Below are 23,484 nucleotides of genomic sequence, written 5' to 3'. Positions count from 1 at the left end.
GAAGAAGAAGAAGAAGAAGAAGAAGAAAGATACAGCACTGGGGTGGAGCCAGCACCCTGATACTGATGCAAATACAATTGCCGCCCCAGGCATCAGATCGATCATTTGTTGAGCCGAGAGGAGGATACAATCCGTCCTCCTCGGCTGATCTGAGATTTACATCCGCATTGCGTTACCGCCCTTCACAACAACCTTGGCATCTATTCTAGAAGAACAGTTGAGGCTTAGCAAAGGGTCGCCTTGTGACACCTTAAAAGCCAAAAAGTATATTACTGCATCAACGTTCGCAGCCTATAGTCCAATTCATAAGAAACATTTTGTAGCGTGGGCTGCAGTCCACGAACTGTGCTGGTTAATATGTGATTTGTGAGTCGGGAAGTCATTTTAGGTAGGCCAGTTTTCTGTCAAACTACCCCCCCCATGCCCCGTCTCTTTGGTTTATTTACATTTTTATAAACCGCACTTTCAGAAGAACTATAAAAACATTATACAATAATAATTACATGGGGTGGGATTCAGTAACATGCTGATAAACACCGGTTGCTTAAAAAAAAACGAATCCCCAAGGCTTGTCTGAAACATGCAGTTTTTAAAAGACATCTAAAAGCAGATATGACTCCTGCAGGACTCCTAGTGGCAATGAGTTTTACAGGTCAAGGCCTTCCACACTGAAGGCTCAGTCCCTGGTAAAAGTCAACTGAACATCAGGGGCACATGGGACCACAAGGAGTACCCCATAAGAAGATACCTGCAGATGATGTGCAGCATAACCAAACAGGTCTGTAAGGTACCTTAGGCGCAAGTTGTTTGGGGCTTTGTGAATTAACACAAAAAAACTTAAACCTGACCTAGTTGGAAATCGGCAATCAGTTCAGCTCCCTCAGCAAAAGACTAATATGTTTCCAGTAATGTAACCCACTCCTGTGAGTAGTCTGGCTATGGCTTTCTGTATTAGCTGCAGCTTCCAGACCAAGCATGGGGAGAATCTTACTGTCTGCTAGTTATAGGAATATTATTTATGTACTAATTTTAAATAATCCATAAAATAATCATAAAAATATAGCAAGGCAGAGTGCAACAGAAAAGGATAAAATCAACAAAAGATCCATAAAAGCATTATTTTTATGGATGTATTTTATAGATTTATCAATTATGTATTTTTAGCTCTGGGAAAATGTGGTATATTAATGCTGAGTTCTGTTGCCTGATCTGGAAAATGCTTGATTTATTCTCATAGCACATTCTACATTAATAAATGAATGTTAAAACACAGCAGAACATGAGGTTCACTTGTGGTGAGTTTTGGAGGTCACCCCTCTGAGACCAATATCCATGTTGAGCATAAGCTTTTTCTACAGTTCCACACAAAACAGCTTAGCTTGAGGTAGGTAGAAGATAGATCTGTCTCTGCAGTAGATCTCTGGGTGATTTCCAGTAAATCAGCAAGGGTTTGTTTGTTTGTTTTTACTTCCAGCTGTTTAGTAATGACAACAACAAGATGACTTCTGCCCCACCTCTCTTAATTTATACTGCTGAAATTAAAAAAACTGAGGACGATAATCAGGAGGCGATTTTTGTGTGTGTGCAGAAGACTGTGAGCTCAGTTCAGTTCAATCCTTGTACTATTAAACACATTTAATAGTAAATTATTTTTCCTGAGTTTTAGAAAACACATATTAAAAGTAGAACAATATATACAAAGTTCATTAGAATAATGTCTACAACAGCATTATGTCTGAGGAAGTGTGCAGTGCGTTATATTACTAATAATGATAATGATAATGATAATAATAATAATAATAATAATAATAATAATAATAATTTATTTATATCCCACCCATCTGGCTGGGCTTCCAACAAAATATTAAAATACCGTAATGCATCAAACATTAAAAGCTTCCCTAAACAGGGCTGCCTTCAGATGTCTTCTAAAAGTCTGGTAGTTGTCGTTCTCTTTGACATCTGGTGGGAGGGCATTCCACAGGGTAGGTGCCACTACCGAGAAGGCCCTCTGCCTGGTTCCCTGTAACTTGGCTTCTCGCAGTGAGGGAACCGCCAGAAGGCCCTTGGCGCTGGACCTCAGTGTCCGGGTAGAATTTGGAATACAAATGTTCAATATAAGCAAAAGTTCCTAAGCAGAATTTAGGCTATTAAGGTATGTCCTTCACAATGGAACCTGACTCATTGGAGGTTGCAGTAAATGTCTACCCTGGCTCTGAATGCTTTACAGTAATTCTAAGTGTTTGTCTTCAAATGGATCTCAAATGGGTTCTTCTAAAAAACAAAGCAGAATACACAAGCCTGTGTAAACTGCCTTGTGTATAATAAAATAAAAAGGCAGTATACAAATTAAAAGTGGAACCCACCCCATGCTTACATTCTACGTTGCTCCTCTACAATCTCAGTCTTAATACCTCAATGGCAGTGCAAGTCATGAAGGAAACAAGAAACTGGCTCTAGTCTTAAGGAGCAGTCCTTGACAGAATTTATAGGGCAGCTGGTAAGGTAAAGGTAAAGGTACCCCTGCCCGTACGGGCCAGTCTTGACAGACTCTAGGGTTGTGCGCTCATCTCACTCTAGAGGCCGGGAGCCAGCGCTGTCTGCAGACACTTCCGGGTCACGTGGCCAGCGTGACAAGCTGCATCTGGCGAGCCAGCGCAGCACATGGAAACGCCGTTTACCTTCCCGCTAGTAAGCGGTCCCTATTTATCTACTTGCACCCAGGGGTGCTTTCGAACTGCTAGGTGGGCAGGCGCTGGGACCGAGCAACGGGAGCACACCCCGCCGCAGGGATTCGAACCGCCGATCGGATCGGCAAGTCCTAGGCGCTGAGGTTTTACCCACAGCGCCACCCGCGTCCCAGGGCAGCTGGTAGTTTATTTCAGTTAACCCATTTTAACCCATTAAATAAAGGGCAGCTGGTAGTTTATTTCAATTAACCCATTTTTATTACTACTAAGGGCCATCCCAGAAGACTGAGGTTTTTTATCTAACATCCAAGAGAATCATACATAAATATAAAGGGAGATAAAAATAAACAGGCAGTATAATTGCAGACCTAGGAGAAAACAATTGTCATGGCAGAAGATAGACATCACTTTTGATGGCAGTGGACTTATAACTGACATATTTAACAGTCAGACAAAAAAAAGTCTTATGGGAATTTGTATCCTAAGAGCAGCTGGACAACAATCCACTGGGGAAAATCCTCTCCTGGGATGATTTATTTGGAGCAGCTCTGACTAGTGCTTTTCACCTTACATGTATTTTGATTTATCCCAAGACCTGTCAATATATGGGGAGGGCTTGGAGCACATAAAAAGTTTGCAGAATTTGAGGCGAAGTCTACAGATAAACAGTAGCTTCCCTACATTACACTCAACTAATTTGTTTGACCTGGGTGTCTCAAAAAGGCCTGCAGCACAGCACTCCTCTAGTGTGAATAAATCAGCCACCACTTTCCTACTCCTCTCAAATATCCCGAGGTCATAATATGTCCCTGTGTGACACCTGTGCAAATCTCTTAGACATGTTACACAAGTGAACTTAGCTGAAGTGACATCAACTATCCTCTTGCATAAAGAACTAATGGTCTGGTCCTATGCATGTTTTTAAAAATCCTACACACAGAGTCCTCCTATACACAGAGGTGTATTTAGGACTTAAGGGTTGCCTCAATTATTTAGGAACAGTGAGGAACCTACTAAGGACAAATTGGAGGAAAAAATATATATAGTTGTTTGATCTCACATTTGGTTGAATGTACATAAATAGACTATAGGAATGATCCACCAGTCAGAGCCAAGTGCAAAATAGTGGCTCAGTGGGATAGACTGAACATACGGAACAGGCTGCTTCTGACAACACACTCAGCCCAGGTATTTGGTTAATGGCTGTGTAAGTGTCATACATTTAAATAACATTTAAAACACTTGACTTGCACAAAGAATTGAGAGAACTGTAGTTTACCCGTCACAAAGCTACAATTCCCAAGACCCTTAACAAACTACAATTCTGAGAATTATTTGGGGGAAGTCTTTATATGCTTTAAATGTGTGTCTGTATTTAAATTTCTATACTGCTCTTCATCCGAGGAACACATGTATGGCATGTATGCAGCCTCAGACTTTATAATTATTTTACACCCCCCTACCTGACTCCTGATTCCCCCTCCCCAAAAAGCGTTCCTAACATAGGATGCAAACCTAGGGGCCAAGGTCCCTCTGCCCTCCCCAATAAAATATTTGAGGGGCCCTCTCCCACAAAAAATTAATGGGCATTGGGTATTGTGATTCATTAGGCGGGGTGAGGTTTACCTGCCCCCCCCCAATATTTTATTGAAGTTGGCATCCCTAGTTCCTAGTTTCAGCAATGTAATTAAGGGAGGAATACCTTTTAGCTGGTCTTAATGTCAGCCAGTTGGGAGGGAGTCAGAAACCCTTGCCAATTCATTCCAAATATCCCAGAGATGCACCAGGAGATCCCAATCGACTTTCTGTCCTCTGGGGAATAGTCAGTGTCAACACTAAGGTAGGAAAACCAAGCAGATCTTGGGTGTAAAGCGCCTCATGGGTTGGGGAAAAAACCCCACACCCTAAGCCATGCATCTTTTGTTTCAAGTGTGGCTGTTTAGAGGGACATTTTCCAAAAAATTATGGGATTATCCCTGGATTTAGCAAACCTAATTTACTGGGAGGGAAATAGTGAGATAAGAGCGGGTTTTTGGGGGGGAGCTCATGTGGGTGACGCTACCTAAAACAGGATCTCAAACAGCTTCAAATGCACATTAAAGTCAGGTGTGGACAAGTCCGGAGTCTCCATATTCACATAGCTGTCAACTTTTCCCTTTTCTTGCGAGGAATCCTATTCGGAATAAGGGAATTTCCCTTTAAAAAAAAAAGGGAAACGTTGACAGCTATGCATATTCAGTGTGAAATAGCACAAATCCAGCCTGACCATCATCACCTCTGACAAATATTACAATCCCCACAGGAGTTTCCACCCCGTGTCTCTAAAATGGTGTAACAATTTGCACACATAGCAATAGAATGTGAAAGATAAAAAGTCAGGCTCTACATATGCACGGAAGACAGGAGTGCCTGGCGTGCTCTGGTCCATGGGGTCACGAAGAGTCGGACACGACTAAACGACTAAACAACAACACATATGCACGTAAGACTCAATGCTCTTTTTACCAACATTTCAAACGCTCAAATATAACGTGCATTTGGGTCCCATCTCCTTTTATGGAATTGACGGCAGTTTTGATTTTTTTGGGCGCGCGCGCCTGCGTGCTACGCTGGTGGCTTCACGGGATGCGGACCAGCAAGCGGGCGGCGCCACGGGGACACCCCTCGCTGGAGAGTCATCCGTAGGGAGGGCGCCGTGAGGGGTGTGGCTTTGCTCAGATTACGTGACGTGGGCCAATAGGGGGCAGAGAACCGAAGAGGCGGGGTAGGTAGACGGAGGAGGGGCCTCTCTCTTCAGAGCCCCGCCCCTCCTCCGTCAGGCAGCCGTTTCTTCTGCTCCTTCCCGTCCCCCTTCCGCTTATGGACTGTCCCACAGTCTCCGAAGGACCGCCTCCATTCTTTCTCCCCCCCTCTCTTCCCGAGGGAATGGCTCGCTCCGGGCTAGGTGGGTCCCTCCTCCTGCTCCTTCCCCCGCCTCAGAAAACCCGGAAGCGGAGGGAGGTGGGGCGATTGTTGTTGTCACTCAGCAACTGTGAGGCGGGAGCGGCGGGGCTGAGCGCGCGCGCGCCTGAGAGAGAGAGAGAGATGCGAGGAGCCGCGGCGGCCGCTGCTGGTTGTGGTGCCTCCCGCGCCCTGCCTCCTCTGCGCCCGCCCTCCGCCGCCGCCGCCACCGCCCAGAGAGCATGAGCGGCGCAGGGGCCCAGCCGCTGCCGCCGAGCCCCTCCGGGCCCGGCGGGGATTCCCAGCCCTCGGACCCCGCGGAGCCTCCGGCTGCTGCTGCCGCCTCTCCTCCTGAGCCGCCGCCGATGCTGAGCGTCGACTTGCCCGCTCTGGTGTCGCAGTTCGCGCGGAGCTTCGCGCTCATCTTCCCCGTCTACGTGCTGGGCTACCTGGGGCTGAGCTTCAGCTGGGTGCTGGTGGCCCTGCTGTGCGTCTTCTGGGTGCGGAGGCACCGGAGCGCGAAGAGCTCCCGCCTGGGCCGGGCGCTCGCCTTCCTGCAGGACGAGGAGCGCGCCGTCAGGCTGACGGTCTCCACGGGAGACCTCCCCGCGTGGGTGAGTTGCGAGGGAGAAGAAGGGCGGCGGGCGGCAGCAGTAGCCACACCTTCCTTATAACCAGCCCCAGAGGGCGCCCCCTCCCGCCAGGCCACGGCAGCCGCCCCTGCAGAGTGACCCGGGGTGGGGAGACTCCTGGGCGCTTCCCTTCCCGCCTTCTGGGCCAGGTACTCCCTCCCATGGCTGTTGCATCTGCACCCAGTTCCCACCTGGCAGGAGCAGCCCATAATCTTGTGGGCGTGTGTAGTGGTCTTCTTCACGGCTGCCTTGGCACGCTTTGGATAGTCTACCCCTCCTTCTGTGGGTTTAGCCCCCAGGTCCAGCTAACCCGCAGTCAGCCCCTTGCCTCTGGCCTGGCACCGGCGATCCTGCCACCACTACCAGCCCGCTTCTGTCCTGCCAAGGAAGGAAACTTGCTGGGGTTGTGGTCCTAAACCATACTCCAGAAGTAAACCCAGTGGTTGTGCTTGGGCTGCTTCACACCTTGCGTCAAAAAATGGACCTCTGTGTTTCCTAGTCTGGAATCTCTCTCAAACAGCATTCAGTTGTCTGGAAACATGCAACCAGCCTGGGAGCCTTGACCAGTAATCATGGGTCTTAATCCAGGAATGTGTGTCTACTTGCTGCCCCGCCCCGCCCCCCAGTCCGTGTTTTTCTGGAAGGGTTGGTACCTTTCCTAACTCCCGGAGAAACAAATAACATAACTTGGCTTTTTTGAGAAAGTACTGGAGGGTATTTCTCTGAGCCCCACAGTTAGCTTCATTGCAAATAAATAAGTATTCTTGCACTGACAGTCACACCCTAAGCAGCATTCCTGCTTGATCCACCTCCTCTCCCTGTGCTGCATAGGATCTGACATTTCCATCTGAATCCTCAAGGCTTGCATTTATGGACTTTGGCCTGTTATGTGCACACATACCTTACAGAGTACTGTACCTGTTTACCTGAAGGTTTGTAGAAAGAAGAGTAAGCAGCGTGTATTATTCAGTGCACCGCACATGTTGTTCTTTTTCAGCTGTTAACTTGCACGCTTTCAGGCTGATCACATTCTTAAGAATTTAGACAAGTTTGCTTTCCTTAATAACTGAAGATAGCAAAGAGCCTTGTGAGAACTTAATGACTAACATGTTTATTATGGCATAAACTTTCATGGACTACAATCCACTTCATCAGATGTATAAAGTGAAATTCTGAGTTGCAGGAACATCTTTCCATAGTTGGAGATGGGGAATTGTAAACAGTGAGGTCACCCCAACCATGTACCTTGCAAAGCAGGTTAGCACTTTGTGCATCTGGGGAAGCAGACTGTAGTTCACAAAAGCTGATGCTGCCATTAAAAGCTGATGCCATTAAAACTGACGTCTATTAAGATACCACAAGGCTTTTTGTTGTTTTTGCCACTTGAGACTAACATGGCTATTCCCTCTGGAAATTTAATTAAATAGTTTCTTGTGTTCCCAAGAAGAGCCCTGCTTTTAAACGCTTCATCTCCGTTAGTATCTGCACGAATTATGGCACAGTAAATTGTGGGTGTGTCTTCCATATATTCACTAGGAACTGTGCAAGCCAGCCTTCAAGACTCTTCTACCATTTTATTAAAAAATAAAATAATCCCTATTTTTATGGATTGGGTATATATTACTAATACACTTTCAGTATGGCATTCACTTGTTTCTGCCCTAACTGCACAAGAAGCTTATACAGTGTGATTTATCAAGGTGAGCTGAGGAGTTGCCAGTCTGAGGACTGGTTGGGAAAAATATTTCTGAGGGCAACGTACAGGCCTCTGACAGCTGCTTTATATTTTAGGGGGGCTTGCTCACTTTGGTTAGGGATATGGGAACTTAAACTGAAAATCTTTGTTTGGTAAGCAGAAGGGGAATAGGATCTGTCTATGGTTTGGGGCAGGGCTCGTCCTACAATTAGGCTGAGTGAGGCAGCAGATGCAGGCAGGGAGTGGTTGCAAGGTATTGGAGAACAGTGCTGTGTGCACCATGCATACCTTGCCCTGCACCCAGTAAGCTAGCCTTTAGACGCGGTGAAAGATGCTGTTTTGTTGCTAGTGTTGAAGAAAAATTCAATTACCACCAGTCCATCTTGTCTTTTGCCTCAGGCATTCCCTTTTTCAGGGAGCATGTTCATGCTGTTACATGTTATATATACGTATATACATATACATACAAACAATATGTACAAGGAGAAGAGTATTTGTTAGTACAGATACTTGATTGGGATTTCTGGTGATTACAGTGGATCTCTGTGTTGAGAACTATTCTTGGGTAACTAGAAAATCCAGGCTAGGTAGTGTGTTCTGCAAGGGAGATTTATTTTCCAAAATGGCAGGGGTCCCAGATCTTGTCCTTAACAGTTGGGCATCTCTCTTCTTCCTCCTGTAAATCTTTTGTTTTCTTCAGCCATTCTCAGTGTTATTTGTAACTTCTAATAAAGCTTGAATTTGTAATACAAGTCGCGTTGCTAAGAACAACATTAACTGTCAGTATTGGACTGTCTGTTGCCATTCTGAAATTCTGCCCCATTATGAAGGTAAATCCTTAACTAGGAACTTGCAGATTCCCTAATCATTTTTATGGTTTATCTTTCTTCAAGGTACTGAGGGGCTGTAAGTCTGTAAGATTTCACGCGTCTGTGAAGCAGGTGCAAAAAGAGATTCCCCGAATGCAGTAACATAAGTTGTATATAAAATGTTGTGTGTATGTGTTTATATGCATTTTTCTGGGGAGAGAGTCGGTAGTTTTTATCAGATTCTCAGAGGTTCATGACCCCCAAAAGGTTAAGAACCACTAATTTAGAAACTTTTTAAAAAGATTTAGCTCCAGATTGATGAAAGCTTCTCCCCTGGTAGGGTGCGGTCGTAACCCCAGTCATTGCCTGGCTGGGCTTAGTGGAGCAGTCAGGCTACCTGCTATGCATGCCAACCTGGGTAGAAAGTGTGTGTAGTGGAGGCAGATTGTTGTACCAGCCTGTAGCAGTCAGGCCTGCTTGGGATCACATGGCTCTGCTCCTTCCTGCCCTGGAATACCCTGTTTTGGAGCCTTCTGCTGGCAGTGCTTCCATCTACCCATCAGGCGGAATGGGGAGTTCTGCATCAGTAGAACTGTCATCGCTTCAGATGGAGGCTGGCATGGCAGCATACCATAGTCTGCAGCAAAGGGGGTTTGCATTATTCTGTAAATTTCGCTGTGTTGAAGGATTTTGTTTAAGCTCAGAATTGTAAAATGTTATAGGTAGGCCTAAGTTGAACTTCAGGCCTTGTTGTTAGGAACGTTTTTGCTCTACTAAATAGGGATCCATGTTTTGGTGATGCTGAAATATGGCTCAAAAGGATTCAAATATTTGGGGGGGGGGGCAACCTGGCTAAGAAATCAAGGCTCATAGTCATGCCCCTTGTTTTGCCATGGTGCAATGTGCCAGATTCGTGGCCTGCTTTTGTTAGCAGATCTGTGTTTCCGAGATGACTGAACGAAAGCTTCCTGTTGGCTCACACAGGAATGAAACAACTGCAGTAGAATGTGGTAAATCTGGGAGTGGCAGTGGTTGTCTTGGCAATGGAGATGTTTCTCTGTTCACAGACACTTCAGGTTTTTCACCAGTATTTCTGTGTAGATGATGCTCAGAATACATGTATAGTATTTCCAAATCCGGATTGTTGCTTATTTTTATGAAATTTGTAGAAACTTTAGAAGGGTCATAGAACATAGCACCTTAGAGAAGTAGATTTACAGTGTAATCCTTTACATGTCTACCTGCAAGTAAGGTACATGAAGTTCAACTCAACTTATTCCCAAGTGTGTATAGATGACTGAGCCTTAAATTGAAGACCCCAGCTAGGTGGTTTAATTTGGATTTGGAGAGTTCATCTGTGTTGGTGGCCATGAACCAAGTGTCCCATCCCTTTGCTTAAACCAACATGCCTGAAAGCTGCTAAAATATCACTGAGCCCCTTGGGAGAAATGACTATATAATGCTACAAACTGAGTAATATTCAGAGATATGCTGGTAGGAGGAAAATTTAAATTTAGGTTGGCAAAGAACAGCTGTTAAATAGATGCTGACCAAGGTGCAGGTTGATCTGAAAAGAACCAGAAATTAAGCTTGTCATGTATGTCTTTTTAAAGGGTTTAAAAGTTATATTAAACTAAATAATAATGGAATTTAGCCAGTGCTTTTCAGATACAAAGGTAGCACACAGTTAAAATTTTGCAGTCCTGCTGTAGTGGAAGTTGGTGTACACCTTTGTTTCAAGATGGTGTACAAGATGTGTTGACATGAGAAGGATCCATGTTAGGACATGGTCACAGTAACCATGAATTATGGAATAGGAATTTAGGATCTGCCACTTTTTGAGACTAGTGTAAATCGAAAAGAGTATACAATATTTGGGCTAGATTGATACTTTGATGCTGAATACTTGAACCAATATACTTTGTTGCTCTGCAAAACAGCCAGGTATATTAAGCCCTTCCAAAAATGGCCCTAGATATATTGTCAGTGCTAACATTTCTGAGAGACTAAATCATGGATTTTGAAGATTCTAAGTTCTCCTAAGCTTTGCTTTAGGCTGCTTAATGAAGCATGGGCTTCACAAACTACAATGAAATAAGAATACTGCTTGTGCTGCTTTGAATATGAAGAGAAAATTGTCCATTGTAAATATTATGTTTCCTCCCCTTCTTTCTCAGTGGTTACAAAGTTATGGTTTGTGGTTGGCAACATAATCTTAGGTAGCAGAACTAATGATGAACAATTTTAGAAATTACTTAGTTGAACATTTGGTAAACTATATTTACAAATTGTTTGTAAGCCTACATCTTCAGTTTGATTTTTATTCATCCAAGACTGGCCTCAGTGGATAATCAAGACTTCTTTTTTGCAGTAAAATGTCTGGTCTACAGCCGTATCACATTTGCATGGAACCAGTCTCATTGAATGACAGGACATCTCAGTAAATAGGCATAGAATTGAACAGTTAGGGTTTAATATCCTGTTCCTAAACAAGTTGCATCCAGGTCTCATTAATTTTGGTGTGTTGGTGGTGCTGTGATCATATATGTGTTATTTAGGAGTAAAAACTTTTTTCAAGGTTGATTGCTGGAGGAATACTGGTCAAAATACAGTAGTAAAGTCTTGTCTGTGTAATTTAAACAAATACAAACTTTTCTTGCAGAACTTGTGTGTTCATAAGAACTTCTGGAAGAATCACTTAAAGTGGCATTCTCTTGTAATGAGTCAGTGCAGTAACTCCCCCCCCCCGACTTCTGGTGCAGCTGTAAAATTTCTACCAGTAAGTTAGACTTCCTTTCCTAACCATGCTGCTTTAGATGTCAGTTACATTTATTTCAGTGCAACTTATTTGTAACTAAGAGTGTACTTTCTTTAAAAGTGAGTTTTGTTGAAATTTGTGAGACGTCCTAGTAAATATGCTTGGGTTTGAATCATTAGAGGTGGTGTTCTAACTCGGTTGAATAAGTGTACAATGAATTTGTTACTAAAAATGAGACTGTAGTTTGTCTTTGGCTGAAAATAACTGTCATATGATGAGCATTACATTGTCATTTGGCTGTCCTTATCGTATAGCAGCATGGCTTAAGCAATATATTTCCGCTAGTTCAAAGGCAAGCTCCTTTGCATGTCAGAGTAATTAGATTATATCCGCTAACATCTGTAGAAAGCATTTTTTAGTTGAATCAGATTCTTAATAATGAAGATATTAACTAGTGCAATGCTTAGCATACCTCTTCCTCATGTTATTTTCATAACCTTTATATTCCATCAGCTAGTTGTCAACACGACTGTCCTTACTCAAGCTTGGCTGTGTTGTGTGATTGTGATACAGCACCAAGTGTTAAATTGAGCCTTGTGTATTTCAGCAGTCCCTTTTTCACCCCAAGCCTCTAATAGTGTAGTTCTAAAAATACGTGGACTTATGCCTTAGCATGTTCCAAATAGCTAAATTCTGCAAGAATTAACAAAGCTGTGGTCCAGTGAGATGGTGTTAGCCTGATTCTGAGAGGAGAGGAATAATACTTGAACATGCTTGAACATGGATGTTCAGTTACCAGGTATGCATGCATGATTTTTCTTAATAAGACTTTGCCAGTGTGAAGTGCCACATGATACTTTCCCTGTAATTAATAATGGAAACTTTGTCCTGTATGCTCACATGATGAAAGTATGAGAGTAGCTGTGTATATCACGTGGTTCAAACATCCTTCCTGTCATGCTGCACTCCACAGTAGCCACCTCTTCAAATGGTGTTGTAATGCAAATGTTCTATGGCAGAAGTTAATAATCCAGCGCACAAATTTAAGGTTCCATAAATTGTGTGAGGGGTTTTTTTTTGTGTGTGTGTGTGAACCTGGAGTAGATAGCATGGCTTCGTTTCTGGTTTGTTGTGATGTTAACCTCCAGTTGAAATTCATCCATTCAGACTTTAGAAAGAAGCCACGGCTTGTCTGTCAGTTTGTGTCTTCACTAAGCCAGCTAATGTAGACATACTTGTCCAGTTTCTTGCAGAGCATTATTAACTTGTGGAGCTCTTCTAGGCCATGTGTACAGTGCAGGTACCACTTCTATTTGTTGTGGTATTTACAGGCTTCGTTTGGTTAGTTGCTAAGTGAGCTATACCAGGTCATCTGTTCATTGCCATTGCTTGTGGTATTGAAATTGATTCTCTGTTCTCAAGTTATTTTAGTGGAAAATAGCTTTCATCTCGTGCCTTTCCTGCCTTCCAAGGCTTTCTCTCCTGTTTAGAAAAGAAAGCATCTTTAAAATGAGCTTAAACTTCTATCACAGGTGCCCCAGCTCCCTTTGCCCCCCAACCAGTTAGTCCTAGCTTCTACAGTATCCCCTACTTTTTTATCTTTATCTGCTTATATTTTGTCTGTTGACTTAGATCCTTGGGAGCATGCGAATGGCACCACGTCCTCAATTGTTCTTGAGACTTGAATTAATGTAGCACTGCACATAAAATCTTGCCAAATTGTATTCCTGGTTGCTTCTGAATTGTTTGTGCTGAGATTGCCAAGAGTGGTCTGATTTGTCATTATTTTGAAGTTTAAAATACGCTATGTTGGCTCACAATACTCCAGATATTTTATTTATTTGATAAAATTTATATATTGCTTAATTGACCAAAAAACCCTAAGTGGTTTATAAAAACAGCATAAGATATTCAATAAAAATGCAGCTAAAATTAAACATTAAAACAATTTGCCATAACATTTTTCAAAACATTCCAAAAGTGAGACGTTTTAAAACAAATATACATTACATGTTAAAAGTGCATTTTAAAATTGCATGTCTGGGTAAACTTGCCTAAACAATTTTTTTATAAGGCATTGAAAGCAATACAGTGAATGTGTCTGCCTAAAATTAATGGGCAGAGAATTCCAGAAAGTAGGTGTTGCTTCACTGAAAGGTTGATTCCTTGCAAAAGAATGTAGAATGGGCATTATGTTTCACAATTTGATAAAAATGCAGCACTGGTCTCACTATCTAATTCTGTACTATTGTACATTTTAAGCATTTCTTTATGCAGTTTCATGAAATTTTGCTTACTGTACCCTTGTTTTCTTGACATCCTGCAGACTTTGTCAGAATTTGGCTGGCACACTTTTGAAATAGAGTACCTGACATGAAATTCACGCAGCTTTGAATTAATATCCTGTCAATCCAGTTGTTTCTAGGGATTGGCAAAACAGCATGGGAGCTGAATGGCAGATTTTTCTTGACAGATTATATGTTTACATTTGTGTTGCTTATATGAATGTTGCCTTAGGAAAAATGACTGTACTGCTCTTGAAACCAAAATAGATCTAGGTGGTATAGTCAAAGCACCTTTTCATCTCTCTTGCTATTTTTACTTTGTTTGTTTGTTCTGGATGTTTTCTCAAAACCTTGCTTCTTCAGCCATGTGTCAAAAATCAGGCATAATCATGGGTCTGCAGAGAGGCCATAATTAAACCCAGAGCCCTAAAGGCAGGACCCTCAAGGTATCCAATGTGATCTGTGCAACAGAACAAGTCCCCAAAAGATTAGCCCACCTTATCCTAAGAGTTTGCTGCAGGCAAGAGTGCAGAAATGAACAAGATGTCCCATCAGACATGCCTGCCTGCAGCCTTCAACTTTGATTTTTTTCCATCTTTATTAAGTTTAAATAACAGCAGATTCACATGTATGATACTTCACAAAACAACAAAAATAAATCCATTCGTTCCTATGCAGTTCATTAGCAGCCTTCATCTTTGACCATCTTTTGTCAACCCGGGGCACTGGTAAACTTTCAGAGGAGTACAAGAGTCAAAACTGTTCAGATTTATGCTGTTGAATATCTGGATCAGGGGTCAGCAACCTAAGGGTCATGGGCCACAAGGGGCCCATGGGGGTCGTTTAACCGACCCACGAGCTGCCCCCGAACTGAGCCGCCCACTCGGCGAGTCCCTGTGCGCTGCGCTAAAGCAACACGGCGCGGGGACTCGCTTCCACGGCACCAGAAATTGCGGGTGCATGCGCTCTGGCTCATGGAGGGATCTCTGCTGGAGTGAACCGGCCCAGGCAAGGTAAACCTTGCCGACCCCTGATCTGGACTATAAAACACTAAGGGAATAGCTTTTTGTACAGGAATATTATTCTAGCCCAGCTGAGTCTGTAACCTGGATTTGGTAGTAGCATTTTGGACAGGCAAAATGGAAGGGAGTGTGCGGTTTAGTTGGAAAGCACATCCTTTGGACGCAGAAGCCACCCCAGTTCAATTCCTGGCATTTCCATTTAAAAGGACATCAGGCAGTGGTGATGGAAGAGACCACTACCTCAGTCCTTGGTAGTCTTGCCAGTTCCAGTTGAAAGTGGACAGTACTGGTCTGACTTGGCATGCGGCTAGCTTCATATTTATATATGTTCATATAAATACTGTTATCTCCTCTGACAACGCTGCATAGACAAGTTCAAAATACATGTTCATGAATCATTAGGGACACTTGGTAGTGTATACAAACCTGGCCTCTGGACAGAATGTATTTCAAGTAAATATTGCTAAGGGTGTGCCTCTTTCTAAGTAGTTTCTCAATGTTACAGTACTTGCTATACTACTCTGTTAAACTGTACTTTCACTTCTTTTATCTCTTGGTTCTCTGTGCAAAGGAATTAGGTTTCCTCTGAGTTTTGGTGATGCCGCTGTGCTCCCTTTATTGCTTAAGTGTAGAGATTAATGGTAGTCCCGCCCTCATTTTTATGGCTGTATGATCACGAATAGTTCTGTTTTGAAATTATTGCCTATAGACATGTACTCTGCACATTTGGCATGGGAAAGAATGAAAAGTGTTACTACGGGCAGCTTGAATCTTGGTTCAGCATCTAGTCTCTGTGTGTCTGTGGCCATGCACTGCAATATATGTTGTGACTGAGAGAGACGGTTTGGTCAACACCCTTCTGTGTCCCAGATCTGACCTGCAGCTGCACATTGCGCAGGAGAGATCGGGGTGTTCTTAAGACTTGCTGAATTGAAAATGCAAATTAATTAAACTTAATTTTGGTCTCTATAAAACAGCTTTCAAAAATGACTGCCCCTCCCTCCTCTCTTTTGCTTTGCTTGCTTCTGTCATTTATTACATTAATGCTCTTATTTGTATGAATCATGTTAGCACGCAGTCTTGAGTTCAGGAAAAAAAAGTCTCATGAGATGTGGCTTAATGACTAAGCCTTTTTCAAAACTAAGCTCTCCCATCTGCCTAGCAATAAAATATGTACTGCCATTTCTCTGTAAACAATATGTCTTTGCAGTTGTTTGCCTCTTTAAAAAAATGGTTTAAATAAATCCCAGTCAAGACGGTTGCTGCGTAGCAGTAATGGCATATGTTTTTTAGCATATCCAGCTACATTGTAGGAAACCAAATTGCCCGTTGTTGTTGAAGGTAGTAGGTAAGGTAAAGGACCCCTGGACGGTTAAGTCCAGTCAAAGACGACTATGGGGTGCGGCGCTCATCTTGCTTTTCAGGCCGAGGGAACCAGCGTTTGTCTGCAGACAGCTTTCTGAGTCATGTGGCCAGCATGACTAAACTGCTTCTGGCGCATGGAGGACTATGATGAGTGCCAGGGCACATGGAAACACTGTTGACCTTCCCACTGCAGTGGTACCTATTTACCTACTTGCACTGGTGTGCTTTTGAACTGCTAGGTTGTCAGAAGCTGGGACAGAGGAATGGGAGCTCACCCCTTCCATGTAAATAATAAATAATAAATTATAGAGAGATCTAGGTTGAAAACAGCATGTCGATGACAAGCATGAACGATTCCAGATTGAGGAAAAACTACATTTTTGTGCTACAAATGGGTTAGAGTGTACACAGCTCTAGTTTGCTCTAGTGTTTACCCCAGAGCAGCTTGTTTATCATTGGAGGCAATACCACAAATGTGGAAATCTGTAGTACAATTGCATAATGTGGATTACATGAGCATAGATGCCAGACTATAGCTGAATATGTATTATTTGTTGTATTTCTAGCCCACGTTTCTGTTCAAAAAGTAAGTCCAAGCTGGGAAACAAAATATTAGCACCTGAAATGCAGTATTAAAACATATGGTAAAACCCTCATAAAAACGTAGCTTTTATATCAGCATATCTAACAAAATTTTAAAAAGAAAAATTGATTAAAGAAACTTTACTTTTGTTTAACCCAGCACTCTATGGAGCAATAATTGTAGTTCTGGTGAAGCTCCTTGGAAAGGGAGTTTCAAGAGTTAGGGTGATGTAACTCAATCCTAGTCTCTGCTCAAGTAAATGCTGGGGAAGAGTTCATTCAGGAGAAAATGCTGTATAAATTACACCGGGGTCAGCAAACATTTTCAGCAGGGGGCCGGTCCACTGTCCCTCAGACCTTGTGGGGGGCTGGACTATATTTTTTGGGGGGAAATGAACCAATTCCTATGGCCCACCCAGAGATGCATTTTACATAAAAGGACACATTCTACTCATGTAAAAACATGCTGATTCCCGGACCACCCATGGGCCGGATTTGGAAGGTGATTGGGCCAGATCCGGTCCCCAAGCCTTAGTTTGCCTACCAATGAGTTACACCATGAATTGTACCCAGCAGGTAACAGGCAAGCAGTGCAACAAAATTCAGTGCATTTTGGGCAGCCCACTCAGAATAGTAGGTGTACAGCAAGGCTGTTCTAGAACATGCTTATTTAGAAATTGTAAGGCTTGAATCTGACGCATTTGCATGCTGTAGGGATTTCACATTTGAACATGTAAATTCCACTTCTGGCAATGGCCAAATGATCGATAAGTTTGGACAACAAAATTTGAAGTGTGTAAGAAGAAACAGGTTATAGTGGGTTGTATCTAAGTGCTAGCCTTGCTCACAGTAGATGCACTGAAGTTAATGGACATGGCTAACTTGGGTTCATTCTTTCAGTGGGTCTGCTCCAAGAAGATCTTAGTCGGATTCAACCTAGGATATTTACCTAATCACCTGTTTTGCTTTTTGCTTTACTGTGCTCAATATGCAACAGAAAATTACCTGATTTGGAAGTGGATAGATTTATGGCTGCAATAACTTGCAATCACACATTTCACATATTGTATACTTCACATGTTTGTGCATCCCCACCCCTAGAACAAAAGCTTCTGTTCACCCCAGAAGCAGCCATTGCTGCCTCCTCGCTTCTGAGAGCTTAGCCTGTGTTTAGCATTTGGAACTGCTGGGACAACAAACAAACAAATCTCTTTTCACACCCTGCATCTTTATTTAGGGATTTTGTGGGGCAACTTTAGATGTGCTATTTAGGCACTTACTGGTGCTTTGCCCCACAGCAGGTTTTACGATGGGGCCATGAATGTATTTGGAATAGCAAGGAGTCCAATTTTTACATGGGATAAAAAAGCAACTTCTCCTTCCTGCGCCGTGTTTTCCTCAATAGGCTGTTCTAGCTCAGATGTGCCTGATGTTGTGCTAAGCTAGGCAGAGCTCTTCCCAAGAGACTGTCATTCCCCTGACTTACGTTGAGCACTTTTTGTTGTTGTTAATTTGTTGAGGAAGAAGTATGTTTCTCCCTATGTATCCAGTCTTCACTGCCCAGAGTTAGGCTGTATGGATTGCAGATAACTGTAAAGGGTACATGCCAGACAAGAATGGAAGGACCGCAATACACCATCTGTATCAATTAGTGTTTTGCTAAGTGCTTCTCTTTTTGGTTCCTAGAAGGGCTACAGGGTACCGAAGGAGGAAATGTGTTGAACCTCTTGCAGTGTTTACATACAAATTGAGAACTAGCTGCCTGCGGATGGTTGACGGTGTTGTGATATCTAGGATATGTTTGATGCCTAAAATAGAACAGAGGCTTGCATTTCTCATGGTGTTTGAACATGCTGTAAAACTTGTCATAGCTTAAAATAATGATGCATTAGAATTAGAGGTTTGGGGAGGAACTGGCAGCTGAAGCACACAGAAGAGTATTCAGAAGAAGAAAGGAAGATAGCTGTTTAAGGAACCAGTGGTACCCACAGCACAATTGCTGAAGAGGAATGCTCTTGTCCAGAGCTCAGGTCAGCCTGGAAGAGGATGCTATAAGGCCCTTTTGCTGCTTAGACCTCCCAGGTGGGGTGGCTTTAGGTTCTGAAGTGTTTAGTCGCTGCCACCTCCTGCTCTGCCTTCCCCCTCGGCTGATGAAAGCCCTCCCCAGCCTCCATTGGGGCTCTCTCCTTAGCAGGAAAGGGGAGAAGGAGAGCCAGTATACTTTCGCCCCTCCTGAAGTGGTGGAAGTCAGGGCAGAAAGGTGAGATGTGCCCTTCTCCAACTCAGGTTCCCCTCTTTCTTCCTTCTCTTCCTATGCTAGGGCCTGCCATTCAGTGTAAACATTGCTCAGCTATTATATCAGGCAGCTTCCTGAGCATCAATTTTGTGTGTGGCCATTTCACTGTTGAACTGATAGGCATTCAACTTCCTGAGCTCTCTCTCTGTTGGAGGGAATAACTTTACAATTACCGTATTTTTTGCACCATAACACTCACTTTTTTCCTCCTAAAAAGTAAGGGGAAATGTCTGTGCGTATTATGGAGGGAATGCATACGGGTGGCATGCCTACGGATTTTCCTCCTCTAAAAACTACGTGCGTGTTATGGTCGGGTGCGTGTTATAGAGCGAAAAATACGGTATCTTGAAACATGTATGCATCACTTGTTCATAAACTGGTCTCTCTACATTTTCGCTTATTGTTGTAATCTTATGTTTTAACCCCTGTGTAAGCTAGTCCATGACTTGTTGCCAAAAGAGGTTTTTTTATTTGTAAATGAAAAGGTAATCAAAGCCACAAAGCTGAAGGGGTAAAAAAGGAGGTGTGCCTGAAAGGGGCTAAATAAATGTTTTGCAAATGAGGATTTTAAGAAAAGTAGCTGATTGGTGTTTTAGAGACTTACCTTGAATTCCTATAACCTGAAATAATTTAAAAAATGTGCTTAAAAAACAACAACACCTTTTTCAGTTTACTAGGTTTGCTTTAGAGTTAAGAGCTACACAAAAAAAGGTTATGTAAAAACAGCAAAGAGCTCTGGCAGTGCTTTACTAACCATTGTGGACAAAATGGCTAGAACACTGAGGAAGATCTCAGCTATTATATAAATATTTCAGGTTATTCCATTCACTTCTCAGTTGCTTCCCAGGTAGATCGATTCTAGTGTCTTTTAGTTAGGGTTAAATTCTAGTTTTCATTCAGAGCACAGAAGGTACACTTAATTTTCTGAAGCATAAATGAATAGCCTAAAAAAATTCTGTGGAGACATCACCCTTTTAATACTGTCACTGTCTGTTTGTTTTAGACTTGATTGCCCCACGTGTTTGAACTCTATATAAATAAAATATTGTGTTCTAGTACTTAGAAGCACCCGGTATACATTATTGATGGTTCTCATGTACTTAAGCTCATTACGTATGACAACTGTTTGGAGCAAATAGCCCTTTTAGTGAAGGTGTTACAGATTTGAGATGGAATAAAAGTCTACGAGCAAGCAAATTTTAAAATCCTTTATTAAAGAAACAATGTCTATGACCAAGGAGATTAGAAAATCTTTTATTAAAGTAACAGTGTCTATCAGTCATCCCTTTTTTTTTACCACAATGAGCCAGCACTAGCAGTAAAAATAAAACCAACTAAGCTTGAAGAGAACGAGGCCAGCAAATTGACGTGTTGGTTTTTTTTTTTTGTAGACTGTCAGTAGTCTTAAGAAATAGAATAGTGCAGATGTAGGCACTTGATCAGCCATAGGCAAACTCCGACCCTCCAGATGTTTGGGACTACAATTCCCATCATCCCCAGCTAACAGGAGCAGTGGTCAGGGATGATGGAAGTTGTAGTCCCAAACATCTGGAGGGCCAGAGTTTGCCTATGCCTGCACTTGAAAATTTAAATATGGATCAAAGTTGGTTAGCAAGCCATAGATATATCTGTGGCTTCTCTACTGTTCTTTTTAACAATAATTAAGGCCACTGTATGTTGTTGTTGTTGTTTAGTCGTGTCTGACTCTTCGTGACCCCATGGACCAGAGCACGCCAGGCCCTCCTGTCTTCCACTGCCTCCCGCAGTTTGGTCAAACTCATGCTGGTAGCTTCGAGAACACTGTCCAACCATCTCGTCCTCTGTCGTCCCCTTCTCCTTGTGCCCTCCATCTTTCCCAACATCAGGGTCTTTTCCAGGGAGTCTTCTCTTCTCATGAGGTGTCCAAAGTACTGGAGCCTCAGCTTCACGATCTGTCCTTCCAGTGAGCACTCAGGGCTGATTTCCTTAAGAATGCATAGGTTTGATCTTCTTGCAGTCCATGGGACTCTCAAGAGTTTCCTCCAGCACCATAATTCAAAAGCATCAATTCTTCAGCGATCAGCCTTCTTTATGGTCCAGTTCTCACTTCCATACATCACTATGGGGAAAACCACTGTACAGTGGTACCCCGCAAGAGGAATGCCTCGCTAGACGAAAGGGTTTTCTGATTTTTAAGTCATTTCGCAAGACGAATTTTCCTGTGGGCTTGCCTCGCAAGACGAAAATTTTTTCGGGTTCTTGCGACTTTTTTCCTTTTTCTTAAAGCTGCTAAGCCGCTAAACCGCTAATTGCCGCTTATCTGCTAATCTGCTAAGCCGTTAATAGCTGCTAAGCCGCTAAATCGCTAATTGCCGCTTATCCGCTAATCCGCTAATGGCAGTGCTTCGCAAGACGAAAAAACCCACAAGACGAAGAAACTCGCAGAACGAATTAATTTCGTCTTGCGGGGCACCACTGTAGGTAGATTGGTGGAAATTTGCATTCAAAAGGAGGGAGAGACGGTGCATATATACAGCTGCCAAAGTTTTAACTGTGGTTATGATGGGGCTTGATAACAAATATCTGTCAAACATTTTGAAATGCAGATAATCATTTTATGTGGGGTTCCATTCCTGGGCCCTGTGTGCATCAGTGGAGTATGTGTAAGCCAGCCCTGCTATGCCCCCATTCTGCCCTCTTCTGAGTCCAAAAGGACCCACGCCTTGGCAGTTCTCCGTCAGTTGGATGCACGCAAAATGGTCACTGCCTGTACAATATACCATCTGGCCTGGGGCGGGGCCTGAAGCCTCACAAGGACTGCTTGCTGCTTGCTGCCGGCTGCCCAGGAAGACTCCCCTGAGTGAGTGCCTGAGGGTCCTGCTCTTGCCACTTACCATCTGGCCTGGGGCGGGGCCTGAAGCCTCACAAGGACTGCTTGCTGCCTGCTGCCCAGGAAGACTCCCCTGTGGTGAGTGTCTGAGGGCCCTGCTCTTGCCACTTACCACCTGGCCTGGGGCGGGGCCTGAAGCCTCACAAGGACTGCTTGCTGCTTGCTGCCGGCTGCCCAGGAAGACTCCCCTGAGTGAGTGCCTGAGGGTCCTGCTCTTGCCATTTACCATCTGGCCTGGGGCGGGGCCTGAAGCCTCACAAGGACTGCTTGCTGCCTGCTGCCCAGGAAGACTCCCCTGTGGTGAGTGTCTGAGGGCCCTGCTCTTGCCACTTACCACCTGGCCTGGGGCGGGGCCTGAAGCCTCACAAGGACTGCTTGCTGCCTGCTGCCCAGGAAGACTCCCCTGTGGTGTCTGAGGGCGCTGCTCTTGCCACTTACCATCTGGCCTGGGGCGGGGCCTGAAGCCTCACAAGGACTGCTTGCTGCCGGCTGCCCAGGAGGACTCCCCTGTGTGAGTGCCTGAGGGCCCTGCTCCTTCCTACCATTTACCACCTGGGCCAGGGTGGGGCCTGAGAGGCCTCACAAGGACTGCTCCTGCCACTTACTATCTGGCCCAGGGTGGGGCATCACAAGGACGGTTGTTGCCACCGATGCTGCTACTGCCCAGGAGGACCCGAAGGGGTGTGGAGTTCTTTTTAACATGTTTTAACATGTTTTAAAATAGATGTGTGGATGGGCTAGATGTGTGGGTGGGCTTGGGAATTTGTTAGATTTTGATGAATTTGTAATTTTTGTAGTTTTTATTTGTATTTTATTGTTTTCTGGGTTGTTTTTGCTTTTGTTTTTATTGTTTTAAGGTTTTATTGTTTTAGGCTGCAAAAGAATAACATTAATTGCCATCAATGGAGGCTACTATGAGGCTTGGGATTGCTACCGTGGAGGGGCGAGGGAGGTATGGCGGTGGGGGCAGATGTAATAGGCGAAGGGGATCGAGATATGGATATGCTCGTACCCCTTCCAATCTGCGCCCCATCCCGAGGGACGAGGGTAGGGTGAGCAAGGATTACTCACCTCCGTCACTGGTGCTGTGCAATGCCAGGTCTATAGGCAACAAAACCGCCACCCTGCGAGATTTCTTTACCTCGCAGGGGGTCGACCTGGCTTGTGTGACGGAGACCTGGGTGCGCGAAGGGGCAACAGTTACCTTACGAGAGATGGCGCCCCCGGGTTTCTCCGTCCTCCACCAGTCGCGGACTGTGGGCTGGGGGGGAGGGGTGGCATTCTTAATCCGGGAAGATTGTCCTTTCAGGGCCCTACCATCGCCATCGATCCCCGACATTGAATGTGTTGGCCTAGTGTGGGGCTCCGAGGAGAGCTTGGCTGTTTGGCTGGTGTACCGGCCACCTAGCACACCAGCAGCCACCCTGTCAGGCCTATTGGCTGGCTGGGCCTTGGAGTTCCCTAACCTATTGGTATTGGGGGACTTCAACATCCATGCTGATGCCACTCCCTCCTCACAGGCTCTGGACCTGGTGTCTTC

At 44.0% G+C, this 23,484-nt stretch overlaps 1 protein-coding gene across 4 annotated transcripts in view; it reads left to right on the top strand.

Annotated features, from left to right (window-relative positions):
• The first annotated feature begins 5,562 nt into the window (after positions 1–5,562).
• Positions 5,563–23,484, top strand: part of ESYT2 (extended synaptotagmin 2) — a 71,735-nt gene continuing 53,813 nt past the window's right edge. Inside the window, exon 1 of one of the 4 annotated variants that reach the window (XM_053409493.1) lies at positions 5,563–6,244. In XM_053409493.1, the coding sequence (XP_053265468.1) occupies positions 5,873–6,244 (372 nt within the window). In that variant the 5' untranslated portion in view covers positions 5,563–5,872. The remainder of the gene's footprint in view (positions 6,245–23,484) is intronic. The other 3 variants (XM_053409494.1, XM_053409495.1, XM_053409496.1) reach the window with 3 other exon arrangements.

This window comes from Podarcis raffonei, chromosome 12 (genome assembly GCF_027172205.1).
Source record: "Podarcis raffonei isolate rPodRaf1 chromosome 12, rPodRaf1.pri, whole genome shotgun sequence".
NCBI lineage: Eukaryota > Metazoa > Chordata > Lepidosauria > Squamata > Lacertidae > Podarcis > Podarcis raffonei.
The sequence above is the reverse complement of the archived record's forward strand: the minus strand, read 5'-3'. Positions and strand labels throughout refer to the sequence as shown.